Source organism: Gymnodraco acuticeps, unplaced genomic scaffold (genome assembly GCF_902827175.1).
Source record: "Gymnodraco acuticeps unplaced genomic scaffold, fGymAcu1.1, whole genome shotgun sequence".
Taxonomy (NCBI): domain Eukaryota; kingdom Metazoa; phylum Chordata; class Actinopteri; order Perciformes; family Bathydraconidae; genus Gymnodraco; species Gymnodraco acuticeps.
This window is the reverse complement of record NW_022992126.1, coordinates 3,331,284-3,358,363: the sequence shown is the minus strand read 5'-3', so window position 1 is coordinate 3,358,363 and position 27,080 is coordinate 3,331,284. Positions and strand designations below refer to the sequence as shown.

Below are 27,080 nucleotides of genomic sequence, written 5' to 3'. Positions count from 1 at the left end.
ACATTATATTCAATGTTACTTTCAACCATTGGACTCAAGTTTGATGAAGCATTACCATAATGTAAAAATACCCCATTTCTTTATTTCACCAATAAGGCATGTAGACCTGGATCTCCTGCACACTTACTTGGGTACTTGGGTTCCTTTTTTCTCCGTCTTGCTCTTTCTTTGATGTTTTAAAGCCATTCATTTGTAAGTTTATAGTATCAGTGGGCCATCAGCAGCAGGACCTTATGTTGATGCATTATTATAAATTATACATTATCATACCTTTTAATATTGTAGCTCCTCTGGGTGGAGCTAATTCAACCTGATTTGGTAATTTCATTTAAAACAAATCATGAAATTATAACAACTCGTCAATTATATGTTTAAAATCATAATCTGCCAAATAACTGTTGCACATACTAGAAAGTACATTGGTTTCATCTTAAATGTAGTGTAAGAAGAAGTGTAGAAGTCTAAAGCAGCATACAATGAAAATACTCAAGTGACATAAACATGCTCCATTATTGAATAAGTGCTCAAGTGACTATTTAAATACATTTTTAGATAACCTAGTAGCTCAATTTATCTTTAATAAAGAATCACAGCAACAATGTTTCCCTTTGAGTTATGTTTATTCCTCCTGACTCTCATCTTATCTTTTTATTGTCCAATATCTATTCGATCTCTATGACAACTGAGCAGACCCCATTAGCTGACAAAGACTGTGATATAGTTGACAGCTCTAGAAATAGTTTTATTAAATAAATACTGCACAGTTTCACTGGTAAGGCCTATCAAAAGACATTCAATTGATATGACAATCAGTTTTAATTGGACCACAGTATGCAATGTTTGGTAGTCTAATGTGGACTAATATTAAAACATGATGTACAGTGGTATAACTTAGCTTTAACTAGCAGTAAATACATATCTTTTGCAAGTGTTGTCAAGTAAAAGTGCTACAGGGAGAGAACATCACAGTTTGCCTCTGAGTTTCTCCCCTGTCGTTCTTATTTACTTTTCCTTTCTGCATCATTTCTTTCTGTTTGATTGTCTCTGTGGAGGGCTGTATGTCCTCCTGGACGAGTCACTTTGATAGAGTCTGCCAACCAACGCTGTCGCCTCTCTTCAGCATGTCTGTTACTCTACTGATAAGGAGCGACGTCTGCTGTCCTCTTTGACCAAACCCCCTTGTCTGACTTTCCACCACCTTAGATAGAACATTATTTACCTCTGAAAGGATCAAACAAAATATAAAAGAGTCTCTGCCATGTGTGCTTTGAGAGATTTCTTCACTCTGTTCAGTTAAGTGTTTTTGGATGTCTCTGTACTCACCCACGTAGACTGACCCAGGGTAATACATGGTGACATAATAGGGGTCCTCTGGCTCCTCCATGATAAACGCTCTGCCTGCTGGTGGGTAATCTGGTGTGTGTGAAGAGAAGGCTGTTGTTGTTGTTGCCTGGTCTGGCCTCTGGTACACTGTGTGCTGCAGCGGCAGGTCAAAGACCCCCTTTGATCTGATGCCAACACTGTTTGTGTTGAATGGGCAGTATTTCTCTGAGGGGTATTCTAGTAGCTCTGCGGGCGTCCCATGAAGGCCAGATGGTGCAAAAATATCCGTTTGATTTGACACGCCTGTGACACAGAGGTTCATCTCTTTGTTTTTGTGTGAGATAGTATCAGGTGTTGTAAGGATTGTTTTTGATGTTGCACACTCAATAGAAGCAGGTCCGGAGGCCTTCTGTGTCTGAGGTACCACCAGACATGTTTTATATTGATTTAAACTGTGAGAATCTGTTTCACGATCAATATCTCTTGACTGGCAGCTGTAATCCTTTGAAACACAGACGGACTGATTTACTGGGAGTGGATCCTTCCACCAGAATCTGTGTTTCTGACAAGAGGCCCTGGTGGTTTGTGGAGAGAGTTTAGATACATTTCCTGTAGCTGTCTGTATGTTGTTTTCTTTTTTAGGTCTCCTGAGATTAGACAGAAATGTTGCATCTACTTTTGTGTCTTTGCTCAAGTCAAACAGTCTTCTCCTTTTCTCAATAGTGGGTGACTGATTGGGGAGAGGCTCTGTGGAAAAGGAGATTTTTGAAGTCGTTGCATTTCTGTCAGAATAATTTAGTTCGTATTGTTCATTGGAGGCGTAATTCCTCCTTTGTGGGTAGTCTTCTGTACGCTTCCTGTGAAGGTTCAGGCTTGACTGAGTTGCCAGCACATCAAACGCTGACTCTCTCTGAACAACTTTAGCAAACCTAATCCCTTCAGACTCTGACAGAGACGTTTGTGTACCTCTCGCTCCACTTGGCAAAAATCCCTGTTGCTTTTTGATGTTTGGCTTTGGTTTGGGGATTGAAGTATTGTCTATATTCCTGGGTGGAGGCTTCGGTTTATCTTGAGCAATGTTTTCTCTTTTACTTAAACCAGCATTGCCTTGCATTAGGCAGGAACTCTGAGAAAGGGCTACTTGTGTCTGGGACTCAGAGTTAGTCTGATGTCGGGATATGGAACAAGCTGTTCTCAAGGCAGGATGAGTAAAGTCCAGTAAAGCTTCTTGGTCAAGAATGTCATGCTTCGCCTCATCTGAAGATCTCTGTTTGATGGAATCCGGCTCCACTGTAGTATTCGATATGGTAATCTGTCTAGCACGTCTTTCTACACCGACAGGAGATGGCGTCTTGCCTCCTCTGCTATCTAAACTCATCCTTTGGCACAGGGAGGTCGGGGATGGACTCAGTCTGGGAGTTGGGACAGTCAGAGTTGGAGATACACTCAGTTTAGGATGAGGTTGTTGCAGGAATAATGGAGAGGGATCTCTGAACTGTGAGGCAGGGAGATGAAGAGAATCACTTGGCTTTGGTTTCAGAGTGGGAGAGGAATTTGGCTTTGGTGCAGGGACAATGGAGACGCTCGGCTTTGCAGAAAAAATTGGAGAGCTGCATGTTTTGGGCTTAGCTCTTGGGAGGGTTGAAGCTCTTTCTCCATGTTTTCCCTCTGAATGCGTACATGATTTACCCCAAAAAGGCTGAGTGGATGACTTGGGAGAACAAATTGGGAGAAACGATCTGCAACCAGAAAGGAGAAAAGTTGTAAATCAAAAAATGAATTCATCACAATATTATATTACATTAAACTGAGTCAGCTGATATACAGCTTAATTTACCTGTCACTGTTTGGTTTTGTGTTGTGTTTCTCGTAGATGAGTCCCTTCTCATCAAATGATGGGATTTGAATGGCTTTCTTTGTGATGACAGGTGAGGAGAGGGGCAGAGGAGGAGACACACAGACTGATGGATTTTTGTTTGTTTGTCTGGAGGATGCAGATACTTGAGGGATCAAAGGTGCTGGACGATCAAAAACACTCATTCTGTTGTAAGTTGCGAGGAAAAAGGTTAAAAATAAAGATTGATGGGAGTGTTGAGATTAGACAGGTTTTTTAAATATATTAAAAACAATGATATCTCTTAACATTTTGCACATGTGACAATCTGGTGGATCAAGATACTTTATCATGTAAAACCTCAAAATTAAAAGTACTACATTATAAGAAGGCATTGCATTCAGATTAGTTAAAACACTAAACATATTCAAATATTAATTAAACAAGATGTTGGCCCCTGTTAATGTGTTTTACTAGATTGTTACCAATGCAATAATAATATCAATGCAATAGTGTGTAGGTGGCCATTTTTGGCTGTAGCTATAAGAGATTGAGCCAGTATTTTCTATTTTAGATACTTGTATGTAATTATAACAATGCAATTGTGTGTTTTTAAATAGAATTTAATTATGCAAAGTTAGATGCTACTATTATGTACATTTAAACTGCTGTTTCCCTTATGAAGTGTAGTGGGGTAAAGAAGTAACATATACATATGTAAGTACCTTAAGTTGGTTGTTAAGTGCAGCATCTAAATAAATAAACTAAGCTACTTCAAACAATCTGAAAGCATCAGTTATACGGTAAGACTAACCCTAATTCCACTGCATAACAAAACTGTACATACGATTAGTTAAATGAGGGAAACATGCACTAACCTGCTGTCTGAAGCAAACTGTGTTGTTGACACACTCAGTTGGTAAATAAGTCAAAGAGTGCGAGACGGGGAACTCGGCAGTAGGAAGTGGTGGGAGCACAAGTGCCATTCTCTCCATTCCTCGACACTGAAGCCCCAGTGTTTCTCTCCCACTCTGGTCTCTCCTCTTTTCATGGGACGTCTGTGAAGGCTCCATGTGGTGTTGTTGCACTGTTCTTTCTCTCTACAATGCAGATCAGCCGTGGGAAAGTCGGCACAATTTAAAATGTACTTAAAAGTGTCATAAGTAAAAGTATCGGGCATCTGATATCCCATTATAACATTTTAATAGTCATGCATCTAATTGTAAGGACCATTTTACGGTTACAAAATACAATGGTCTGCTAGAAAAAAATAGTGTTCTTATTTTCCTCTCCTTTGGACCTCCTACACTTATTTAAATAAAAACAAAATATTTACTCTTTTTGGTGAAACTTCTAGCAACGTTTTTATGAGCTCATATGTTTTTAATGTAAACTCTAAATCTGAAAAGTAACTAGTAACTTCAGCTGTCAGATGTGTAGCACATTTAGTAAATTACTTGAGTAAATGTACTTTCCACCACTGTTGCAGATACACTACACAAACCTAAATATTGGCTTAAAGATATGTTCAACTTCATAATAAAATAAATACATGTAAATCCAAATAATTGAAGATTTAACCATTTTATTAAGCATGAACAAAGGAAGCATATGATCATTTAAAAGAGGGTCGTTACATACCCAACGTTTCCTCACCATGCTGTCAAGTAAAAACAATGAAGACACAAAAAATACACTTTGAGCACTGCCAAATAGTAATCTTGGTCCATCCAGGATAATCTTGGCACCTTGAATATATCAGTCATCAATTATTCAATACATATTATTATAATAAAGTTACCCCTAAAACCATTTTGGCATGTTGGCTCTAACAATTCTCATGCTTCCCAGCAGCTGCTGTGCCACCATCACCAGAGAGAGGGTGAGAAACCCTTCCTGCTGCCATCAAACTCATTGCACTTATATCATTCCCTTCACTTATCAAATGCACAATATAGCAAGTAAACTTCATGATTCATGTAAAGTGATTGTCAAATTACAAAACGTATGTAAAAGTTGTTACAAGTATAAGATGGCGTGAAATTTACATCATGTTTTTAAATCACATTTCTAAAGGGCATCATGTCTCCCATTCACCTCCAAAATCTCATCCTGCATAAAGTCTCCTCCACCTTGTGCATTTCCTCTCTGCTTCACTTTCCCCTGAACTCTACATTAAGGATGTTAGAGTTCAGAGAAAAGTTGGAATGATTAGACAGAGCAACTCTCCTCCACCTCTTTCTCTCTCCATCTTTAAGGTGTTGGCTCCCATCCACGGTGTCCTGGCAGCACCCTGCTGTCCAGATGGCCCTCTTGATCATATCAGGGCATTGCTATCGTCATCCATGCAGTTCACACTGGCCACCAGCGGGTGATGCCGGACTGTTTTGTTGCTCCACTTGTGGGCGTCCTGCAGCCCAGGCTCGAGGAAGTAAAGGCATGCTCCGAAGCCCGCCAGCACCAGGACAGACACCAGCAGGTAGAGGGGCACGAACCAGTCCAAGAAGAGCCACGACATCACTGCTGTCAGAGGGCAGAGGAGGGAGGGGACGAGGAGACATGACGGAGAAAGGGAAGGAAAGGAGGAGTTTTGGGGTTAAAAAAAAGTAATCCAGGACAGACTGCAGCATTATGTTCAGTCATTCACTAGAAAGCCTACCTCATTACAATCACAAGAATCACTACTTCCAACACACTGAGATACAAATAAATCTAATGTGCAAAACACACACAGGTGCTGCACTCTAAAAATAGTGCTCAGTAGTAAATAAAGCCACCGTGCTTACCTGCAGACGCTGCTGAATCAGCTGCTCTCGGTCTTTAGATGGTATGGGATGAGCAGCAGCTGCGAGTCAAATCAGTCATCAGATAATATCCGGCGCCGCAGCTGACTGTTGCATGTGAGACGAGTAAAATCACAGGTGATGCTCTGTGAGAGGCACAAGAGACAGGAGCTGCATGCAGCTTCATCCTCCGAGCTCCTGCCGCTGACGTTCAAGAGGAGGGGTGGGGGTTGCTATGACAACACCCCTGCTTATGGTGGAGAGGATGGAGGGAGTGGGAGGGAAACTTATATAACTATAATCATTTTTTGTTGGGGGGGGGGCCTTCAGATGTCTGTGGATGCTCGCCGCCTTGCTGCTCGCTGCGTAAAATCGATTCCACTCCATTTAACAGCAAGGCCATCACACAGTTTATGTGACATTGAGAAAGAGAGGGGCAATTTTTGTGTGAGCTGCACCTCTAATATCTGCTCTGACTGACGGTGGCTGCAGGGTTTTATGTAGTCACTCCACTGAGGGAAGTGCTGGGAATAAGATTTAGTTTGTTGTCCTGCTGGCTGCAACACAAAAGCTGAACACAGACAGGATTGGCCTACATAATGAGAAGTTGTCAGAGGGTGACATCTCCTTTAATGACTGCCATTTTTAGCTCACACAAGCGTTAGGTTTATGAGAACCAGTCAAGTTTCATAGATCAGCTTCAAATTAAATAATGACGTCCCGGCAAAACATATTTTGAACAGTGTAGGATTTTATATACAGTATAGAGCTTGGTCAAACTATTCTTTGTCCTAAAGATGATATGAATGAGAGCTGGTTCTTGGTTTGAGTGAGGGAGTGTGTGTGTGTGTGTGTGTGTGTGTGTGTGTGTGTGTGTGTGTGTGTGTGTGTGTGTGTGTGGTGTGTGTGTGTGTGTGTGTGTGTGTGGCCTAGCATTACTATACTTGTGGGGACCTAAATCTGTTTACACGGTCACGTGTGGGGACTCGCCTCCCTTATGGGGACAAAATGGAGGTCCCCATAAGGGGAATCATTAATTTTAGGGTGAAGACTTTGTTAGGTTTAGGATTAGGGTTAGGGTAAGGAGTAGGGTTAGGGTTAGGCATGTGTTGGTTATGGTTAAGGTTAGGATAAGTCTCCAGGAAATGCATGTAAGTCAATGTAATGTCCCCTGAAGTGATGTATACATGGTATGTGTGTGTGTGTGTGTTTGTGTACTATGCCGGCAGATGCTGAGAGAACACTTTAGTCCGCAGGAAGTCAGAAACAAGTGGAGCGACAACTTCAGGATCATTGAGATGGACGTGATGGTCGCCAGCTACCGTCACCACTGTGTGCTGCAAGACAGAAGAAAATGAATCTTTGAATAAGAAGCATGCAAAAGTAGAAATGCAAGTTTTTCTGTGTTTTTGTTATTATACATTTTTCTAAAAGTTAACTGAGGAAGATATTTTTGCTCGTGTTTGACCTTCATTACTTTGTTGGTGAATTTGTGATACAATTTGTTGTGTACATATTGTACATTTTGCATAGTATGAAACATGTGACAATATTTGAAATAACATTTTAATTTAAGCTAATATCAATGTCTCTAACTGACATTGAGAATTCAAGCTATCTCCATTTTTTGTTTTGTCAATATAGTAAATATATTTCAATGCAAAACATTGAAAACAATAAAGGAATCTCATCTGGTGAGTGAACCCTTTTTGCACTTCTATAAATATTTCTGTTGCTACTTTTAGATATGTGCTGCTGCCTGCCCCAATAGATGTAACAGATCAACACAGACACAGACATTGTTTAAAGCACTGTCTTGTTTTAGGGTGTCACAGTCAAATGCAGCTTAGTGACTTCGCTTCAAATGGATGAGTACTACAGTTTTTAGCCTTAACACTCCAGGTATTACAATGGTTCTAAATACGATGTCTTCCTGCATGTATTTGGAGATTCAAACTCACATTTCTGTCATAATATCCTTGGAGAAGTTTAGAGGCAAATCTCCTTGGGTATAATTCTGGACCAGTAGTTGCACCAAAGCCTTTGTCTCCACTGGAAAAACGAAGATTTTAACAGGTTAAATTCATTTGTTATGAATATACAATCATTTACTAAGACCCATATCAGTGTAGTGATCAATATCTTACAGAACAACTAGAACAGAGGCTTGAATCCTCGACTGTATCTCCAGACTCTGCTCCAAGCTGATATAGCGCACTATATTTGTCTGGAAACATAAAATAAAGCACAGCTACTGTACAAGCTGAATGCTAAACCTCTGTTGTAGAAAACACAAGTTTACAGATAGGAGGGGAATGTGGGGGGAAGGATTGGGAGGTGTAAAGTGACTCACAAAATTAATTCGCAGGTCTCTTGAGAACACTAACCCTGCAGAAGAGAAACACATTCAGCAGATGTTAGAAACCAAAATGAGATTATTCCTCTGTTAGAGGAGAGGGAAAGATAAACACATACCTCCTTCACCCTGAACGAGACCTCGCTCTAAGAGGGTGTGCACCGACCGTTCAGACAGAATGGGGTTTGCAGCCTGCAACCTGAAGTAAATAAAACACTTAAGCCAACAGCTGACTTTAGGAGAATACTAAAACTCTAACAGACAGATTTGATTATTGTTTGGTTTTATCTTTCTGTTTTAGAATTACACACCTACTACATTTTTGGATAGATAGAAATTGATGCTGCAGATCGCGATAAATCGTCTCTTTTTACTCCAAACCAGGTTCTTCCTTGGCCAAAACCTAGCGCCTACTTTACCCACAATGCAACAGACATTCTGGTCTGAGATTCAGATTGATTCTATCCAAATATATTTTAAGTAGCAGCTTTTATTGATGAGGATTGGGTAACATGTGGTCACGAAGTACACTTCTTCTCAGCTCCATACCCTCAGATTTGACTTTTTCTCTTTACCTGAGGTACTTAAGGGTTAACATTTTGGAGTCTCACCATGCTTTATACAACGTATTATATGCATTATAACTCCCCTACATCCAACTCTAATGTGTGTGAGTTTCCCTTTAAAACACACTTCAGATCAGTGCAAAACATCCCACACGAATGGGTCATTATTAAATAAAAATGTGTCATGAACTGGAGTGATGTAGTACCTCTCAGCTGCCTTCTCATACGTGTAAACTCTTTTCTTCTCTTCCGTCTTTTTCTCATACTGAAGCATCTCATCCATCCCCTGTCGCATCACTTTGGGTATTTCTTTCTGCGGGAAAAATACACAAAACTACTGACTGCAGTGTAATATGAAAATAAATGGGGTATAATGTAATACCACTGCTGCAATCACAGACATTTTAATATTTTAATTGACCTCAAAGGCTAGTCAACAACTCTATAGGTAGAACAAAAACTTGATTACTTGATCTGTAGGTAAGAATCCATACGCGTCCAGCAGTATAAAGGCATTTACCATCTCAGGATACAGTGCACTGAACTGTGGAAAACATAATATTGGCCAAGCAAGAAAACACTGTACAATATTATATGAAAACAGTGATAATGCATGCTCTTAATTACCAATGCAGCGATGTTGCCACCTGTAAGACAGGGAACAAATAATAATTCTCAAAGTTAAAGACAAGTACATTACTTGTTGATGAAAGAAAAAAACACTCTCATTTGGGAAGCTAGAGATATTCAATGTTTTTTATTGAAAAAAAAGTGTCTTAAATGTATAATAAATCCCCCAAATAGTTGACTATACATTGATTTTCTCCTGACTTATGGGTGAAATCACTTGTTCCAGCACTGTTTGGTTATCAACTCAAGAAGCAACACTATAATTACACCCAAATGGTAGATTTCATCAATTGGACCAGATTTTGAACAACCTTAAAAAAAAAGTTTCATTATAGAAGAGGAGACATTGTTGCCCTTGCATTTGTTGTTTTATGGAAGCAGAAGATGTGAAAATGCACAGTGGCATGTTTGTTTTTGCTGCACTCACCCATACTGTGGCCGATGATGGTGAATGTTGTCCACTGGAGGCCTGTGGAGTTATTTAATGAAAGCACATCTGATTAAATCCAGTGTAACTTACGGCTGTACTTTTGTTGCAGAGATGCAAAGAGTAGAACACTCTGCCCCTCCATGTGAGGTCGGCCGAGACACTAGGGGTTTTGAAATCCTCACTAAAGACTCACTTCTTCTCCCTGGCCTTCTAGTCAGAGCGGAGTATGATGACACCTGACTATTCCCTGTGTGTTTTTTTTTTTTTATATTTCTGTTTTTAAATTATTGTCTTTTATTGTGATTGTGGTAATGTGTTTTTATTACATGTACAGCACTTTGGCTCGACCAAAAATCGCTTTTAAATGTGCTAAATAAATAAAACTCGATTTGATTTGATGCAACAGAGTCCTGCAGAGATCCAACATCTTGATCTTATTTAAGTGAAGCTAAGGGATAAAAAGATTGTTCAAATTATTGAGCTCACACACCGTCAACGATTCTGCGTACATCAGCCACGTTAGCAGGAAACGTGTAGAGAACTCCAGCGGGACGATGAGAGGACAAACCGTGGCCGGCCAGGTCCACCGCCACATATCTGCACTCTGACAGGAAGTAGAAGGGAAATACAATTATTAAAAACTACAAACAACCTGGAAATCACACAGGCTTCAGGCTTGCATTCTCCTTTTGGTCCCATTAGAATCAGTTTAAATGAGTCTAGTGCTAATTAGCTAATGCTAGCATCATAGACTGTAAAGGTTAGCACGCTACTAATAAGCTCAAACTAAAATGTTGAACAGTGTAAACATTATACACGCTTAACATCAGCATGTTAGAATTTTCATTTTGAGACCGACATTAGCATTTAGCTTAAAGTAAAATCACACAGAGCTGCTAGCATGACTGCAGGACTCTTAGTCATGCATACGATTGTTCGTATTTACAAACACCTGGGCACAATCACCCAAAAAGACACTCAAGAGCTCAACAAAGACTGTTTTTACTGAGGAATCTAAGCTCTTTTTTCTTTTTATGATAACAAACGGTAGTGATTTAGTTGTATAGATCTTTTACTCAACATCTGGGGGGTATACTACGAAGCAGGATTTTTGCTTAGCCGGCTAACTTCAGGGAAAACTCGGGGTTTCCGGTCCTACGAAGCTGGTTCTCTTTTTAGCAGGCTAGATCTCCATGGTAACTTATGCTGTGCAGCTAACCAGGGGGGTATACTACGAAGCAGGATTTTCGTTTAGCAAGATAACTTCTGGGATTTCCGGTGTCAGTACCAGATATGTTCGGGTGTATTTCCGTCGCATCCGTCATCCGTCATATCCGTCTACTCACCTCCCTCTGCTCCCAGCGCTCTGCTGCCACACACCGGCCGTCTGCGGAACTGCAGCCGGAGGAACTCGGTACAGCTTGTTATGTGTGTGTACTTGTGCACATAAATAATGTTTCTAATTATTTACAATTAAAAAATATATATATTCTGCGTTACTTTAGCCAACACTTTTATAATATATAAGCCTGATCATGTCGTTGAAAGCAAGTACAGATGTTCTCCCTTTTCCACAGTTCTGTGTGAACTTCATCTAAGGCAGATGCTTTGCTTCTGCACCAGTTTAGCAGAAGTCTGTTTTGTAAGACTGGTTTTGTTGCAGTCTGTTCATGCTATGTGTTTCTTGCGTAAGACTATATACACACGGAACACATGTATTACAGGGCTGTACCCAGTGTGCTTCATAAAACATTTTTGAAGCTTATTTTTTTAAATTAAGCCGTTTCCATGTTATAACAGCATCTCGTTAAATCAATATCGGAAACAATAATTGTTTTTTTGTGGTTGTTTAAATGTAATTTATGGTGCTGTTATAGTGCTTATAGACTGACCCGTTAATACAGATTGCCCCCCCCCCCCCCCCCCTTTGTGTGCGGTGAGCTGGAGAGAAGGCATTCTATTTATTGTGGTGAAAATGTTGTTTAAAAAAACCCCTAACATATATGGATTGAATCAGAATATTGTGTTGGATCAAAACATATTGTACATTTTGAGAATTCTTACATCTATTACAATACATTTTGAGCTTTGGACAATGTTTGGATCAAACGAGCCAGAAACAACCTTAAGCAGCCACCACTGGAATATTATTGCAGTAATATTATAATACTAGTAGCCTTATATTAGTGTAGCCTAATATTGATCGACAAATATTTAGAAATAAATCTGGTTCTGCCTGCCTGCCTCATCGCACTCTGCCCTGCTGCATTACCATGTATTGTATTTACATTCATAATGATCCTTTTTTGTTGCAGAGCTTTAGAGGCTTTAAGAGACGAACTGTCAATGATGCCAACTTGGCGACCTACAAACTAGATATAGCAATCTTGGAGCTATTGCGGCTAGCTACTTTCATTGGAAAGAATTTCGCGGTCATTATGGGGAAGCGGAGGGATCTAGATCGTTCACACATAACAAGCTGTACAGAGTTCCTCCGGCTGCAGTTCTGCAGACGGCCGGTGTGTGGCAGCAGAGCGCTGGGAGCAGAGGGAGGTGAGTAGACGGATATGACGGATGACGGATGCGACGGAAATACACCCGAACATATCTGGTAGCCCGAACATATCTGGTACTGACACCGGTACTACGAAGCTGGTTCACTTTATAGCGGGCTAGATCTCCATGGTGACTTATCCTGGAACCTAGTCTGTGCTCCGATGCAGGATAGGTTCCAAGATAAGAGATCTGGGTTGCGTTCCAATAGTCCATTTAGATCTTTTCATAGTTCATGAAGAGTTTATCACCGGCCACTAGAGGGCAGCGTCACTGCTGTCACTGTCCGGATATGCCACGCTCTGACCCGGTAGTGCCGAGCGGCCATTTTAGTTCAAACATTGTTCATTCACTCCCCCTCGAGTTGAGACGTTCATCCACTCATTCATGTAAGATTGTTTCCACTATTGTTTGGTGTGTCTATACTCTGTGTCGTTGAATATATGTGTATTGGTCATGACATGCATGGATGTAGTACTTTGTCAGCTTATCTTGCTGCATTGCTCTGTTTCAGGGTGTCGTCATCCTTGTCATTAAAGTACCGAAACTGACATTGAGGAGTGTGTTTCTTCATGACAACACCATGGTCGTTGTTGGATGCCCTGTCCCCGGCTGCGAGTTCGAATCCGAAGACTTGTCTGAAGCACTCGTCATTGCTATATTGACGATTCATGGATTTAGCCACCAGCACGCAGTGCCTGTCATGGCCGCGCCAGCCCAGGCCCCAGCCCCTCGCGGCCCGAGACTCGATCGGCCCAAAGTTGATGTGGGCGTGTCGATAGAGGAATGGAACGTGTTCATCCGCCGTTGGGACGTATTCCGCGCCGGCTCAGGCATAGGGGATGCCCAGGCCCCCTTCCAGCTGTTTCAGTGCGCTGGGCCTGTACTTGGAGACAGCCTGTTGAAAGCCGCCCCTGACGCCGCTTCCGGACCCTTGCCAGACCCTTGCCAGACCTAATCACCGTCATGCGTTCCCTAGCTGTCATCCCAGTCGCTACATGCGTCCTGCGCACCGAGCTACTTCAGTTACGCCAGGAACGCGATGAGACATTCCGCGCATTCGCTGCCAGAGTGCGGGGTAAAGCAGAGACATGCGCATATAATGCGGTATGCGAGTGTGGTAAGGAAGTGGACTATACCGACCACATTATCCGTGATGTTCTGCTCAATGGCATTTATGACTCGGACATACGCCGCGAGACGCTGGGGACATCTGACGTCCTGGTCAAGCCAGTTAACGACGTAATTGCACTCGTCGAGAACAGAGAGATGGCCCGTAACGCTCTCCCGTCGTCCTCCCTATCAGCCATGTCGTCATTCCGGCGCCTGAAGACGACTCCACAGACGAGCCCCGCCCCGAGCCCTGCGGACGGGGCTAAACGTGCCTCGTGCCCGGAATGTAAGAGCGTCTTTAACGTCTTCACGGAGGGGCCTCGCGGGTGGAATCCTAAGCCTCACCAGGTGTGCATCGGCTGCTACAGGGCCCGCCGACGACAGAGGCGTCAACAGCCGTCATCCGACAGTCAACAGGCCGCCATGGGGTCGGAGCCGGTCTCCCAGGTCTCGTCGGTGCAAGCTGGGGCCCGCCCTGGACGACGTCACGGGAGCCATCGCCGACGCCGCGCCCCTATGTCGCACGGCTGTGTCAACAGGCATGCACCTATCAGACTCGAGCACCACATCTTCTCCAAGGGCGAATGGAGACGAGCCAGGCTGAGAGACCACCCCCGAGCATTAATCACCATCTCGATGGACATGCCAGTCGGGCTGAGGGATGGCACCAGCAACCGGGGCTCGGCCGATGGAGCTCGGATATCCGCCGTCGCGGACACTGGCGCGCAGTCGGACCTTTGGTCTCTGGAGGAGTTCCTGGCCTGCGGTTTCTCGCGGGACGACCTGCGACCCGTCAGTCTCAGCCTGTCGGCCGCCAACTGCTCCCCTATAACCATCGAGGGAGCGTTCTTCGCTAGGCTCTCGACGACCTGCAACGGGGGGCGTGTTACATCCTGCCGTTCCATGGTATATGTGAGCAGCTCGGTCCGGGCCATGTACCTCTCCTACGAGTCGTTGCTCAACCACGGCCTCTTGCCCGTGAACTTCCCATCGGACGACGTTGCAGGGGGGCCCAAGGACAGGCGTAGCCCTGACACGGCTGACACGCCAGACCAGCCCTTGTCCGTCAATGCGACGAGGTCAGCCAACGGCGGCTGCGTGGGGCCAGGTGACCCCCGGGACGCCCAGTGCTCATGTCCTCAGCGCACGGTCCCCCCGGCGCGCCCCGCAGCACTGCCGTTCCCTTGTACGCCAGAGAACAACAACCGGATGAAAGGTTGGCTACTCGGGAGATATGCCTCGTCGACATTCAATACTTGCCCCAATCCGGCACTACCATGCATGGAGGGGCCACCTATCGAGATGCACGTGGACCCCGCAGCTACGCCTAGGGCATGTCACACCACGGCTACAGTGCCTCTACACTGGCAGCGGAGGGTCCACGATGACCTCCTGCGGGACAAAGCCCTTGGGGTCATTGAACGCGTGCCATACGGCGAGCCAGTGGCGTGGTGCCATCGTATGATAGTCACTCGGAAGCACGACGGTTCCCCCCGCAGGACCGTGGACCTCTCCCTCCTCAATAAGTTCTGCCAACGTGAGACCTTCGCCACTGAGTCCCCGTTCCACTTTGCACGCCGCGTCCCGAAGGGCACCTGAAAGACCGCCACGGACGCCTGGAACGGCTACCACAGTGTCCCCCTGCGTGAGTCGGATCGCCACCTCACTACCTTCATCACACCCTTCGGCCGTTGGCGCTACACCAGGGCACCACAGGGTTTCCTGTCATCAGGGGATGGCTACAACCGTCGGTTTGACGCCGTCCTCTCGGACTATGAACGCAAGGAACGTTGTGTGGATGACACCATCCACTATGACACCGACCTGGAGCAACACTGGTGGAGGACCATCGACTTCCTGATGCGTGTCGGCCGGTCGGGCATCGTGTTGAACCCGGAAAAGTTTCAGTTCGCGGAGAGGTGCGTCGATTTCGCTGGCTTCAGGGTGTCGGAATCTACCATCGAACCGCTCCCGAAATACTTGGACGCCATCCGGGACTTCCCCACCCCAGGCTCCACGACGGACATCAGGAGTTGGTTCGGCCTTGTCAACCAGGTGGCTAACTACGCCCAGTTGCGTGACACGATGGCTCCATTTAAGCCGTTCCTCAGCCCACGCTGTGTGTTCCTATGGTCCCCCGTTCTGGAGGAGGCCTTCCAGGCGTCCAAGCAAGCCATAATGGAGGCCATCCGCGAGGGTGTGGAGATCTACGACATGCAGAAGCGTACCTGCCTCCGCCCTGACTGGTCCATGCGTGACATTGGCTACTTCCTGCTCCAGCAATATTGTCACTGTGCCTCGGGCATACCGGACTGCTGTCCAGGTGGATGGAGGATCACCCTCGCGGGTTCGCGTTTCCTGTCCACTGCGGAGCAGCGCTATGCGGCCGTCGAGGGAGAGGCCCTAGCTGTGGCCTGGGGTCTGGAACAGACGCGGTACTTCACGCAGGGGTCCGACAACCTCGTCGTGGTCACCGACCATAAGCCTTTGGTGAAGATCTTTGGCGACCGTATGCTGGATGAGATAACAAACTTGCGTCTGTTTAGACTCAAGCAGCGCACCCTCCCATGGCGCTTTGACATTGTGCATCTACTTGGCAAGAGCAACTATGCCGCTGATGCCACGTCGAGGCATCCTTCCCCCTCGGGCTCAGCGAACGGCCTCTCATTGGGCCTGACGCCGTGGAGTCAGCACTCATGGCCTCCATCCGCGACGATGCACGGGAGCTCGGAGCAGTCTCTTGGCCCCTCCTTGCACGGGAGACAGCGGCTGACGGATGCCTCGGCCACCTCCTCCAACTCATCGAGCAGTAGGGTGGGATTGACGTAAATGACCCTGCCCTGGCGAGTCTGTCATCGGTCTGTGAGTCCGTCTACGCACAGGACGGCGTCCTGCTCTATCGGGACCGCGTCGTGGTCCCCCCATCCCTCCGTGGGAGAGTCCTTCGGCATCTCCATGCCGCTCACCAGGGGACCTCAGCGATGGGGCAGCATGCCCGAGCCATAGTTTACTGGCCCGGGATGTCCGGGGACATTCAGGCCACCAGGGACGGGTGTGCAGACTGCAACCGCAATGCTCCGTCACAGGCGGCTACACCCCCCTGGCCGTCCTCACCCCCGTCCACGCCATTCGAGGCGGTGTTTGCTGACTTCTTCGACTATGGGGGCCGCCACTACCTAGTTGTCGGGGACCGGCTCTCGGGCTGGGTAGAGGTCCTGAGCTCTACGGCGGGTACTGCCCTGGCGGGCTCAGCAGGCCTGGTCCAACACCTTTGTTCGTTCTTCGCCACCTTCGGCGTACCGGAGGAGCTCTCGAGCGACGGTGGTCCGGAATTCAAGGCAAGCCACACTGAGGACTTCCTCCGCTTATGGCACATCAAACACCGTGTGTCTTCCGTTAGCTGTCCGCAGTCGAATGGGAGGGCGGAAGTTGCGGTTAAGACTGCTAAGCGCCTCCTGATGTCCAACACCGGCCCGTCGGGCGGCCTTGATCAGGACCGCTTCCTGCGTGCTATGCTGCAGTTGCGAAACACGCCTGACCCCGACTGCAACCTCTCGCCAGCGCAGATCATCTTCGGCCGCCCCCTTCGTGGCTCGCTCTCCTTCGTGAACCGCCTCGAGAAGTTCTCGAACCCGCATATCCGCCTGCTATGGCGAGAGGCATGGGCGGCGAAGGAGGACGCCATTCGGACCCGTATGTCCCGTACCACCGAGTCTCTGGGGACTCACTCAAGACCGCTCCGCCCATTGGCACTCGGCGAAAGGGTATTCCTCCAGAACCAGCAAGGCTCGAGCCCCCACAAATGGGACAGGTCAGGGATCGTGGTGGAGTCGCCGGGCCACGACCAGTATCGGGTCAGGGTTGACGGTCCGGGACGTCTGACACTGCGCAACCGGCGGTTCCAGCCGCCCGCTGCCCTGGGCCATCAGCCCCCACCTATCCACCCGGGCTGGGCGATGCCCCAGGGGATTGCTCAGCGGCCGGCTGTTGGACCCCGCGACTCGGCTATGGGCGCTTCCCCACTGGCGCCTGCTGGTGAGGCGTCCTCTGACCTCACCATTCATACGGATGCCTTCCTGGGCGCACCGCTCCCGGTGCCGCAGTCGACGCCGACGCTGCCCCAGCCTACTCGGCCAGGCCGCGTGAGGATGCCGCCTGCACGTTACGAGCCCGAGTCCGGCAGCTGGATTTAGACCGTTAATCTATTCCAATTTCCGGCCCATAGTTTTCCGGTCTGGGGGGGGTAAAGAGTTTATCGCCGGCCCCTAGAGGGCAGCGTCACTGCTGTCACTGTCCGGATATGCCATGCTCTGACCCGGTAGTGCCGAGCGGCCATTTTAGTTCAAACATTGTTCATTCACTCCGCCTCGAGTTGAGACGTTCATCTACTCATTCATGTAAGATTGTTTCAAAGTGCTAAAAAGGTTTTGGGTTCTGAAATCAGAGATAAAAGAGTTTTGTGAGATGAAAGGCAAAACCATCCCAGAGCTGTCTGATAAGGACTGGATGGCAGATTTAACATTTGCTGTTGATGTGACTGCAATGATGAATGCACTGAACACACAACTGCAGGGCAAGGGCCTTTTTGCTCATGAAATGCATAGCCATATGAAAGCCTTCATGACAAAGTTGCAATTAATTTCAAGGCAACTAGGCAGCAACAATCTCGAACACATGAAAACCCTGAAAGAAGTCAAACCATCAGCTGATCACCGGCACAGGTACTCATCCATGTTAGGAGCACTGCATGATGAATTTTCAAGGCGTTTTCAAGATTTCAAAAAGGTTGAGGATGAAATGCAGCTGGTTTCCTCTCCCTTTACCTGCAGTGTTGATAGTGCACCCACTGATGTTCAGCTTGAACTCATTGACCTGCAGTCTGATTCACTACTGAAAGAGCACTTTAAGTCAGCATCACTGCTAGAGTTCTACTCTGCTCTCAAGGAGGAGAACTTTCCAAACATGAGGAGACATGCTCAGAAGATGTTGGTTCTCTTTGGATCCACCTACACATGTGAACAGACATTCTCAGTCATGAAGTTTACCAAATCCAGGTACAGATCCTCTCTCACTGATGAACATCTGTCAGCTGTGCTTCGCATCTCCACCTCAGACATTCAACCTGACTTTGATGGACTTGTTAAAGCTCAACAGAGACTGGATTTCTCACACTGAATGAAAAAAAAGAACTGAAGAACACTAAAATGTGGAAATATAACAAGTGAAATGGGACACTTGATCTTTTTTTTTTTTTGCACAGTTCTGAAAACATTAAATGTTTAATATAGGCATGTAAAGTCAAAAAGGCTACAAAACTGGGACACTTTTCTTTACACAGTTACACAGTTCAGTGACATGTCTTGTTTATTTTGGCTACAAAGATGATGTGATGTCTTTAGAAAGCTAAGAAAATCCTTGTTTCAATAGTATATGAAACTCAAAATGCCCTTTGTTATTAATGTGACTGAAAATTAGTCAAATGTTTCACATTTTGTTTATAATTTTGCAAATTCTACTTGAATAAATGATATTTTTGAAAGCTAACCTCACCTTTTAATTGCCAAATAATAACATACACTCTTACCAGCGGTCAAAACAATGCCATTTACTGCTTTTTATATAGAAATAAAATGTATATTATGCATAATTGAGTTCGGCATTTTGGCCCGGCCCTCCAAAATATTTTCAGTTGCTCATTTGGCCCCCTGGGAAAAATAATTGCCCACCCCTGGCCTAGGCCTTAGTGGGGACGTAACAAATGGGGGATCGTCCGGGATTTCTATTTTCCTGAGCTAAAAACAACCAATAATTGAGAAGTCATTGGAGGTGTTGTACATTGGCTGAGAAATGGGTTTTGACTTACAGGACTTTATTGAAAGTCCAAGTGTTGATAAGTTGTATTCCTGTCGCAAAGATGACATGTTATGTATTGCAGCTCACTTTAACATTTCAGTATAAAGTAAAAAAAGAGATAAGAGAGAAAATCCTACAAAAACAAGAGGAGTTAAAGATTCTTGCATGTCAACTCAGCCTAGGGCTGAAGTGTCTATTGAAGATGATAGGGAAAGTGTATTAGCTACACCTAGAGTTGACAAGTATAGTCCTGAAGCTCCTCCTACAACTCTTCCTAGGTTTGAGGCTTTCTCTCCGGGTAGCTTAGGTGCAAGTAGTAATGTCAAACTAAAAGTGCGTCTTGCCCGTCTTCAGCTGGAGGTCCAGGAGAAGGAAATGGTGCGTAGAGCGGACTATGAACACAGGCTGCAGATTCGCAAGTTAGAGATAGAAGCTGAGAAAGAAATCACGTTAAAGCGGCTTGAAGTTGATGCCCTGAGAATCTCTTCAGAGCAGACATTTGAGAGGTCAATACCTTCGCATACAGTCTCTCATACAAAAGGTTTTTATGTTAGTAAAAATATTGCTTTGGTGCCAACTTTTAGAGAGTCAGAGGTTGACTCATATTTTTGTGCTTTTGAGAGAATTGCTACCGCACTAGTCTGGCCTAAAGACATGTGGCCAATCCTACTTCAGTGCAATTTAGTAGGTAAGGCTCAGGAAGTGGTATCTTTACTTTCTTTGGAAAAAAGCTTGCAGTACAAAGTGCTTAAAGAGTCGATCTTGCATGCTTATGAGCTTGTGCCGGAGGCCTACAGACAAAAGTTCAGACACCATAAAAAGTCTGCTACGCAGACATTTGTTGAGTTTGCGCGAGAGAAGGGCATTCTCTTTGATAAATGGTGTGCGGCTAATGAAGTGAAGGATCATTTTGAGAGTCTTCGTCAGTTACTTCTCTTGGAAAATTTTAAGAATTCTTTGCCTGAAAGGATGGTGATATTCTTAAATGAACAGAAGGTCACTTCACTGGCTAAGGCAGCTGTTTTAGCAGATGAATTTATGCTCACTCACAAGACTGTTTTCTTCACCCTTGCGCCCAGATAAAGTTTCAATATCACAAACCGGAAGACCTGATCTTGGCCCAACAACTTTTGAAAGGTCTAGAGGACCACCATTACCTCCACGGGGGCCCCGTGCGTGTCACTACTGCCATAAAACAGGACACCTTATTTCAGGGTGTCATTTCTTAAAGCGTAAGCAACAATTTTCGCAACGCTTTCAAACGCCAAAAGGCATGGGACTCATTAAAGGAGTTTCCCTATCAGACATAGAAATATCCCAGGAAGATGATGTACCTGATCCCTGTTTCAAACCCTTTATTTCAAAGGAAGTGTGAGAAAAAAGTTTTTAGAGAGTACTTGTCCATGGACAAGTGAGTTTGGCAATTTACTTGTCCGAATACATTTTTCACTTGTCCAGAATGGACAAAAATTGGGGCCACTGGAATCTTCTTCTTCGTCATCGTATTTTACATTTTCCCACGGTTTTTACGACACCGCTAACGTAAGTGAGCGGTAAGATTTTACTGCATCACACATAGGGTTGGATATCGTTTGGGTTTTAACGATTCCGGTTCTGCTTTTCGATTCCGGTTATTTTCGGTTCTCGATTCCGGTTCTTTGAGAGGGTAAAAATAAGTCAAACTGGGAGAAAAATAATATTTATGAAAACATTAAGTCAAATCTGTATTCCTATTTACAAATCACTTCATACTGTTTAATTTCTTACAGTTATTGAATACAATTATATAAAAATAATCTCTGCATTGTTTAGTTAGTTCTAAGTGGTGCAGTTTGAGAATGTACAATTGGCCCAGTCTCCTCTGATGTTACACTGCAACCTGCCTGTGAGACAGAGTCCAACCACACCTGTCCAACACATAGGAAACCTAATAATAATAATAATACATTATATTTATAGCCTATAGGCCAAGCGCTTTTCTACAACTCAAAGACGCTTGCACGCTTACACATGTCCTGCAATACACATGCTGCAGCTGCTCACTGTTTGTAAAAGTAAATAAATAGTATTTTCATTTCAATAATGTAGCTACTTTCTATACCCTGCTTCATAAACAATACTGACATCCCTGTGCTCCTCCGAGTCTGGGGGTCCGGGGATGTGAGGACAGCGCGAGGACACAGACAGGGAGGCTGCTTCACTTCATAAAGGAAATGGCGGTCAATATTAACAACACAGGAGCTAAAACGCGTAATAACCTTCATTACGTGTTAGAGAAAGAACATAAGAAAATTTGACAAAGATGAGGCTGTTAAACGGGCAGCGGATCCGCTGTGTGTAGAAAGAGAGAGAGAGAGAGACGCTGAGCTGCACCGTGCAGCGATCAGCTGATACGGAGCATATGAGAGAGCTGCAGTCCGCGGGGCTCGGCCTCGCCTCCTGTCCTCACAACTCTTATTAATCCTGGTACCGGACAATTGTTATTTGTTCCTACTCGGAACCGAGTTTTGCTTCCCAACCCTGCCACTGTGCTACACTTCCCGCCCCCGTCTAACTGTACAGAAAGCGGCGAGATGCATTTCCTTAGGAATCGACAAGCAGAACCGAAACTAACATTTCTAAACGAACAATGGCGGACACGTACCATTTGCGAATGAGTTCTGCCTTTTGTAAACTGAATGTATCAATAATTTGTCAATAAACGTCACTTGTCCGCCGGACAAGTCAATTGACAGATCTACTTGTCCGATATTGTAAATAACACGTCCCGGACGGTGGGACGTGTACTTTTTCGCACACTGAAAGGGCTTTGTTTCTTTAACAGGGGATCCTAAAGACCAGCTGCCAGTACAGGTACTTAGGGACACAGGAGGTTCTCAGTCCATTATTAGAGAAGGCATCTTACCTATAACCTCCAGATCATCATGTGGATCAAGTGCTGTTGTTCAAGGGGTAGGCATGACACTAGTTGCGGCTCCTTTGCACAATGTTTATATTCACTCATCTTTTGTCAAAGGATTCTTTAAAGTAGCTGTCCTCCCTGCCTTGCCCATCAAAGGTGTTGATTTCATCCTCAGTAATGACTTGGCTGGGGGCAAAGTTAAGCCAGTACCTGAGGTCATTGATTCTCCTGATCTAAGTTTAGACGCAGAGAAATCAGCTGAAGTATCTCCCGAAATCTTTCCTGCTTGTGTTGTTACAAGGGCCCAGTCAAAGAAATACAGAGAGGACTTGTCTGATTCTTTTCTTGCTACAGGGCAGTTTCTTGAAGACGTGACTGTGTCGGATCGACTGTCAGAGGAGGCCCGGTCTGCTGGTGCTGGATCACCCAGTAACAGCTCAGAGCTTGTACAACTGCCTGCCACTCGGGAAGAATTCATGGCAGCCCAGTTAAGTGATGAAACACTTTCTAAATGTCTCTCTTCTGTTATCAGTCAGGAAGAGGCCAAGTCAAAGAAGATGGCCTACATTATGGAAGATGGCCTATTAATGCGTCGCTGGATTAGTGATGCCTGTGAGGAGTCAGACTCCTTTGCAATTTATCAGGTTGTCGTGCCAACAGCCTATCGTTCTCAGGTGATGTCCTTGGCTCATGATCATCCGTGGTCAGGTCACATGGGGGTAACAAAAACGTATGAAAGAGTTTTAAAACACTTCTTTTGGCCAGGACTTAAGTCTGATGTAGTTATTTATTGTCGAACATGTCATGTGTGCCAAGTTGTTGGTAAACCGAATCAGGTGATTCACCCTGCTCCTCTCATTCCTATTCCAGTAATGGGAGAGCCATTTGAAAGGGTGATTGTGGATTGTGTGGGACCCTTGCCTAAAACTGGAAACCAGTTTCTCTTAACTGTCATGTGTGCTTCCACTAGGTTCCCAGAAGCCATCCCACTACGGAAATTCACTGCCCCGGTCATCACCAAGGCACTTCTGAAGTTTTTCTCTATGTTTGGTCTACCGAAGGTAGTTCAAACATACCAAGGTACCAACTTCATGTCTAAAGTGTTTGCCCGGGTACTTGACACCTTAGGTATCAAGCATGTGACATCCAGCCCATATCATCCTGAAAGTCAGGGGGCATTAGAGAGGTTTCACCAGACTATGAAATGCATGTTAAGAAAACATTGCCACGAGTCTCATAAAGATTGGGATGACGGTGTTCCTTTAGTGTTATTTGCTGCCCGTGAAGCTGTTCAGGAGTCTCTAGGTTTTAGTCCTGCTGAGCTAGTGTTTGGACATGAGGTCAGAGGTCCTTTAAGAGTTCTTAAAGAGCATGTGATCATGCCAAACGAAAAAAGTTTGCAGTATCCCGGAGTATGTTGCCAAACTTAAGGATCGTCTACATCGTGCTTGCTCCTTGGCTAGGGAAGCTCTGACCTCTACCCAGGGGAACATTACATTACATTACATTACATTGCATTTAGCTGACGCTTTTATCCAAAGCGACTTACAATAAGTGCGTTCGTCCAACAAAATACAACTTGAAGAAAACAGAATCATATAAGTACATCAGGTTTCATAGAGCAAAAACATTTAAAGTGCTACTCAACTGGCTTTAGAAAAGCCAGTCCTTTATTAGTATAAAAGTGCTTCGTTAATAGTTCTATCGCTCGAAGTGGAGTCGAAAGAGATGAGTTTTCAGAACATGAAGAAACGCTACGACCAGAAGGCGGTAGCGCGCTTGTTTCAGCCAGGTGACAAGGTGTTGGTTCTATTGCCTGTACCTGGTTCTGCTCTGTCTACTAAATTTGCTGGTCCTTATGTTGTAGATAAGAAGCTCGGTGAAACAAACTACGTCATTCAAACACCTGACCGCAGACGTCCTACCAGAGTGTGTCATATCAACATGCTGAAGACGTACTGCACCAGGGATGACCAAAGTGAGTCTTCTAAAGCTCACCAGGTGGAGACAACCGTCTCTCCTATGGCTTCAGTTTCAAAGGTGAGCTCAAATGAGGATGAGGATGAGTTGGTGATGCGCAGTGCAACACCACAGGGGGCAAGACTAAGCAATACTGAGGTATTGGCTTTAAACTCCGCACACTGAGCTCTGATTGGTCAGCAGGCAGTGCTTTCACTGAGTTGAGCTCTTAGCCTGCAACCTAACCTGGTCCCGACCAGGTTAGCCGCTAAGCATAAGTTACCATGGAGATCTAGCCTGCTAGAATTTAACCGGCTAAGCGAAAATCCTGCTTCGTAGTATACCCCCCAGGTTAGGTTGCAGGCTAAGAGCTCAACTCAGTGAAAGCACCACCTGCTGACCAATCAGAGCTCAGTGTGCGGAGTTTAAAGCGATCAAGTCATATTACAGGAGAAAGGAAATACAGAAAAGCTGCCGTTGCAGGAAAGACGGCCGGCAAAAATCACCGACTGTGTGAACGTGAACATTAATAGAATATCACCTCCTATCTTCAGAGCAATCTGACTATTATAACATTAGCGTTAAGAAAGCTTACTTAAATATCTGCCACAACATAAGTAACCGGATCAGAGTAACATTAAGTACAGTCCGCGGCATATCACATCATAATGTATCATATTTTCTTATTTGAGTCAGCTGAGCCGTATCTGGCCGTGCAACACTCAGTGTCACATACTGTATGCAGAAGTATTATTTTAAGCAACACATTAAGTTGACGAAAACACAAATGTAATTAAAGTCAGATCGTGTCTTAGACGGGGCAGTGATATCATAAACCTGTTAATGTACGCATTCAAACACTTTTTCTTTTATCAGCTGTATTCACCTTGCAGGTGCAACTATGTGGCTTTGATCCTGGATAAAGTGTTTAAGTCATGGATGTTTAAAGTCTAACTTCTTCATATGTCTAATATTATAGGCTAGTTGACTTTTCATTCAGGAAGTATGACACTGCGCTGTCAGTATGCTTCTCCATGTTTGTGATTGGTCGAATGCTACAAATACCACCCCTTTCATGTGAACGCGCACCTAACTAGATGGGACACGGCTGGCTTGAGCGATCCACTTGATAACCCGCGTCGTAGTACAGTTTAGCGAGAGCGCGTATGTTTTGGATTAAGCCAACTGGCTAACTCAAACATATCCGTTGAACCAGCTTCGTAGTACAGGCCTCTGTTCTAACGTTCATATTGATCTACTGGTTTGGGAGTATTAAGGTGGGAAGTAAGACAAAGCTGAAGCACACATTCTGAGCATAAGTACAGCAGCTTCAGGCTCCTTTATTGTTAGAGCATTTGCTACTGTGAACAAAGCTCATCAATAATTTGTGCATGTTATACATCTATTAGTGTTTACTCAATGCACTTAGAAAACTTGATGTGTGCTTTTACTAGTAACTTATTGTTGATAGTGTTTTGGTTGCTGTCGTATGTACAGCATTCATTTCAAGTTTTCCGGACCTACAGGACACTTTTCTAAAGTGAACACACATGTAAATCTGGAAATATGAGTCTAACAGACAGAGAGGAAACAGCAGGAAAAGTATATCTAGCAAAAGATCAAAACACACTAACAAAAGAAGATGGACACATTTGGGGAATGAGAACGGGGAGCAGGAGGTCAGGTGACTGCAGGGCTATTTGTGGACAGGTACAACTAATCAGGAGGGGGGCAAACACACAAAGGCAGGAAGTTAAGTGATCTGGAACGAAAGGGGAGATGAATAAAACAGGAAGCCCAAAACAAGAATGAAAGACATGAAACAGGAGACATCACCTTGGAGCAGGGCAAAGTAAACTCAGCGGGAAATTTGGATTAAGATCAACTAAGTCTTGTCAAAATGGGAGTTACTTTTGTCTAGTCCGTCATAGTTTACCTTTGGGTAGAAGGGGGATGAGGGTGTTAAATGTGCCACAGTTGTCAGCCCAGCCGTGCAGGCAAAGCACAGGACGACCATGTTCAGGACCCCAAGCTCTCCCTCTTATTTCCCCCCATGGCACCGGGATAGAGAGCTCTGAAACTGACACATTAAACAACAATGCATCTCCTCAGACAACAGCAACAAGGATCAGTCAGATATTTACTGTTAATATAAACTAGATTAAACTACAGGCTTGAACTGAGTCCTGGAAAGGGTCAATGTTGCTACACTTGTGTTGGGTCATTTAGAATCAAATACCTTCTGGTTTCACTGTAGATAACATCTCAGCAACTGTTGGTCTGGAGTTTATGTCTCTGAAAGTGAAAAATAGCTGAACATTCCCAACGCTTCAAACTATTCTGAAATGTCTGTTTAACAAATGAAACATGAAGGAAAACTCTGACCATTGGAACCTAAACATGTTCTGCAACCAGTGATTTCATTGGATGTTCATAAGGACGGGCTGGTGTTCTGGCTAATCATTATACACTGCTGAGTCGGGTCTTACGTGAAAGGTGACTACTCTCTGCTGTGTGTCTTTTGTTCCCTCAGTAATAGCTGTCAGGCAGTCTGCTGCAAGGACAATACCACTGGGAACTCTACCTGCTAAGAAACCCCCATTCACACTTTTTGTTCTGTGGTAAGAATTATTTTTGGACATTGCCCTCCTAACATACGGGCAGCCTCAACATGTTTGGCCAATCAGACAATTTAGAGAAAATCAAAAGCATTGTTTAAAAAAGCACTCAAATGTGTCACAATACAACAATTTGGAAAAACAAAAACTAGAAGTTTCA

At 44.8% G+C, this 27,080-nt stretch overlaps 1 protein-coding gene across 10 annotated transcripts in view; it reads right to left on the bottom strand.

The window, feature by feature from the left end:
• LOC117537878 (serine hydrolase-like protein) overlaps nt 1–27,080 on the bottom strand; it is a 27,440-nt gene extending 360 nt beyond the window's left edge. Inside the window, exons 1-14 of one of the 10 annotated variants that reach the window (XM_034203265.1) lie at nt 26,542–27,080; nt 26,239–26,382; nt 10,413–10,526; nt 9,920–9,961; nt 9,490–9,509; nt 9,332–9,406; nt 9,069–9,175; nt 8,416–8,495; nt 8,294–8,328; nt 8,088–8,167; nt 7,902–7,992; nt 7,135–7,277; nt 5,944–6,864; nt 4,723–5,680 (exon numbers count right to left, since the gene is read on the bottom strand). In XM_034203265.1, coding sequence (XP_034059156.1) covers nt 7,158–7,277; nt 7,902–7,992; nt 8,088–8,167; nt 8,294–8,328; nt 8,416–8,495; nt 9,069–9,175; nt 9,332–9,406; nt 9,490–9,509; nt 9,920–9,961; nt 10,413–10,526; nt 26,239–26,382; nt 26,542–26,566 — 933 coding nt within the window. In that variant the 5' untranslated portion in view covers nt 26,567–27,080 and the 3' untranslated portion in view covers nt 4,723–5,680; nt 5,944–6,864; nt 7,135–7,157. Of the gene's footprint in view, nt 1–80; nt 3,063–3,160; nt 3,365–4,035; nt 5,681–5,943; nt 6,879–7,134; nt 7,278–7,901; nt 7,993–8,087; nt 8,168–8,293; nt 8,329–8,415; nt 8,496–9,068; nt 9,176–9,331; nt 9,407–9,489; nt 9,510–9,919; nt 9,962–10,412; nt 10,527–10,998; nt 11,047–11,210; nt 11,269–26,238; nt 26,383–26,541 lie in introns of those variants that run through there. The other 9 variants (XM_034203266.1, XM_034203267.1, XM_034203263.1 and 6 more) reach the window with 9 other exon arrangements.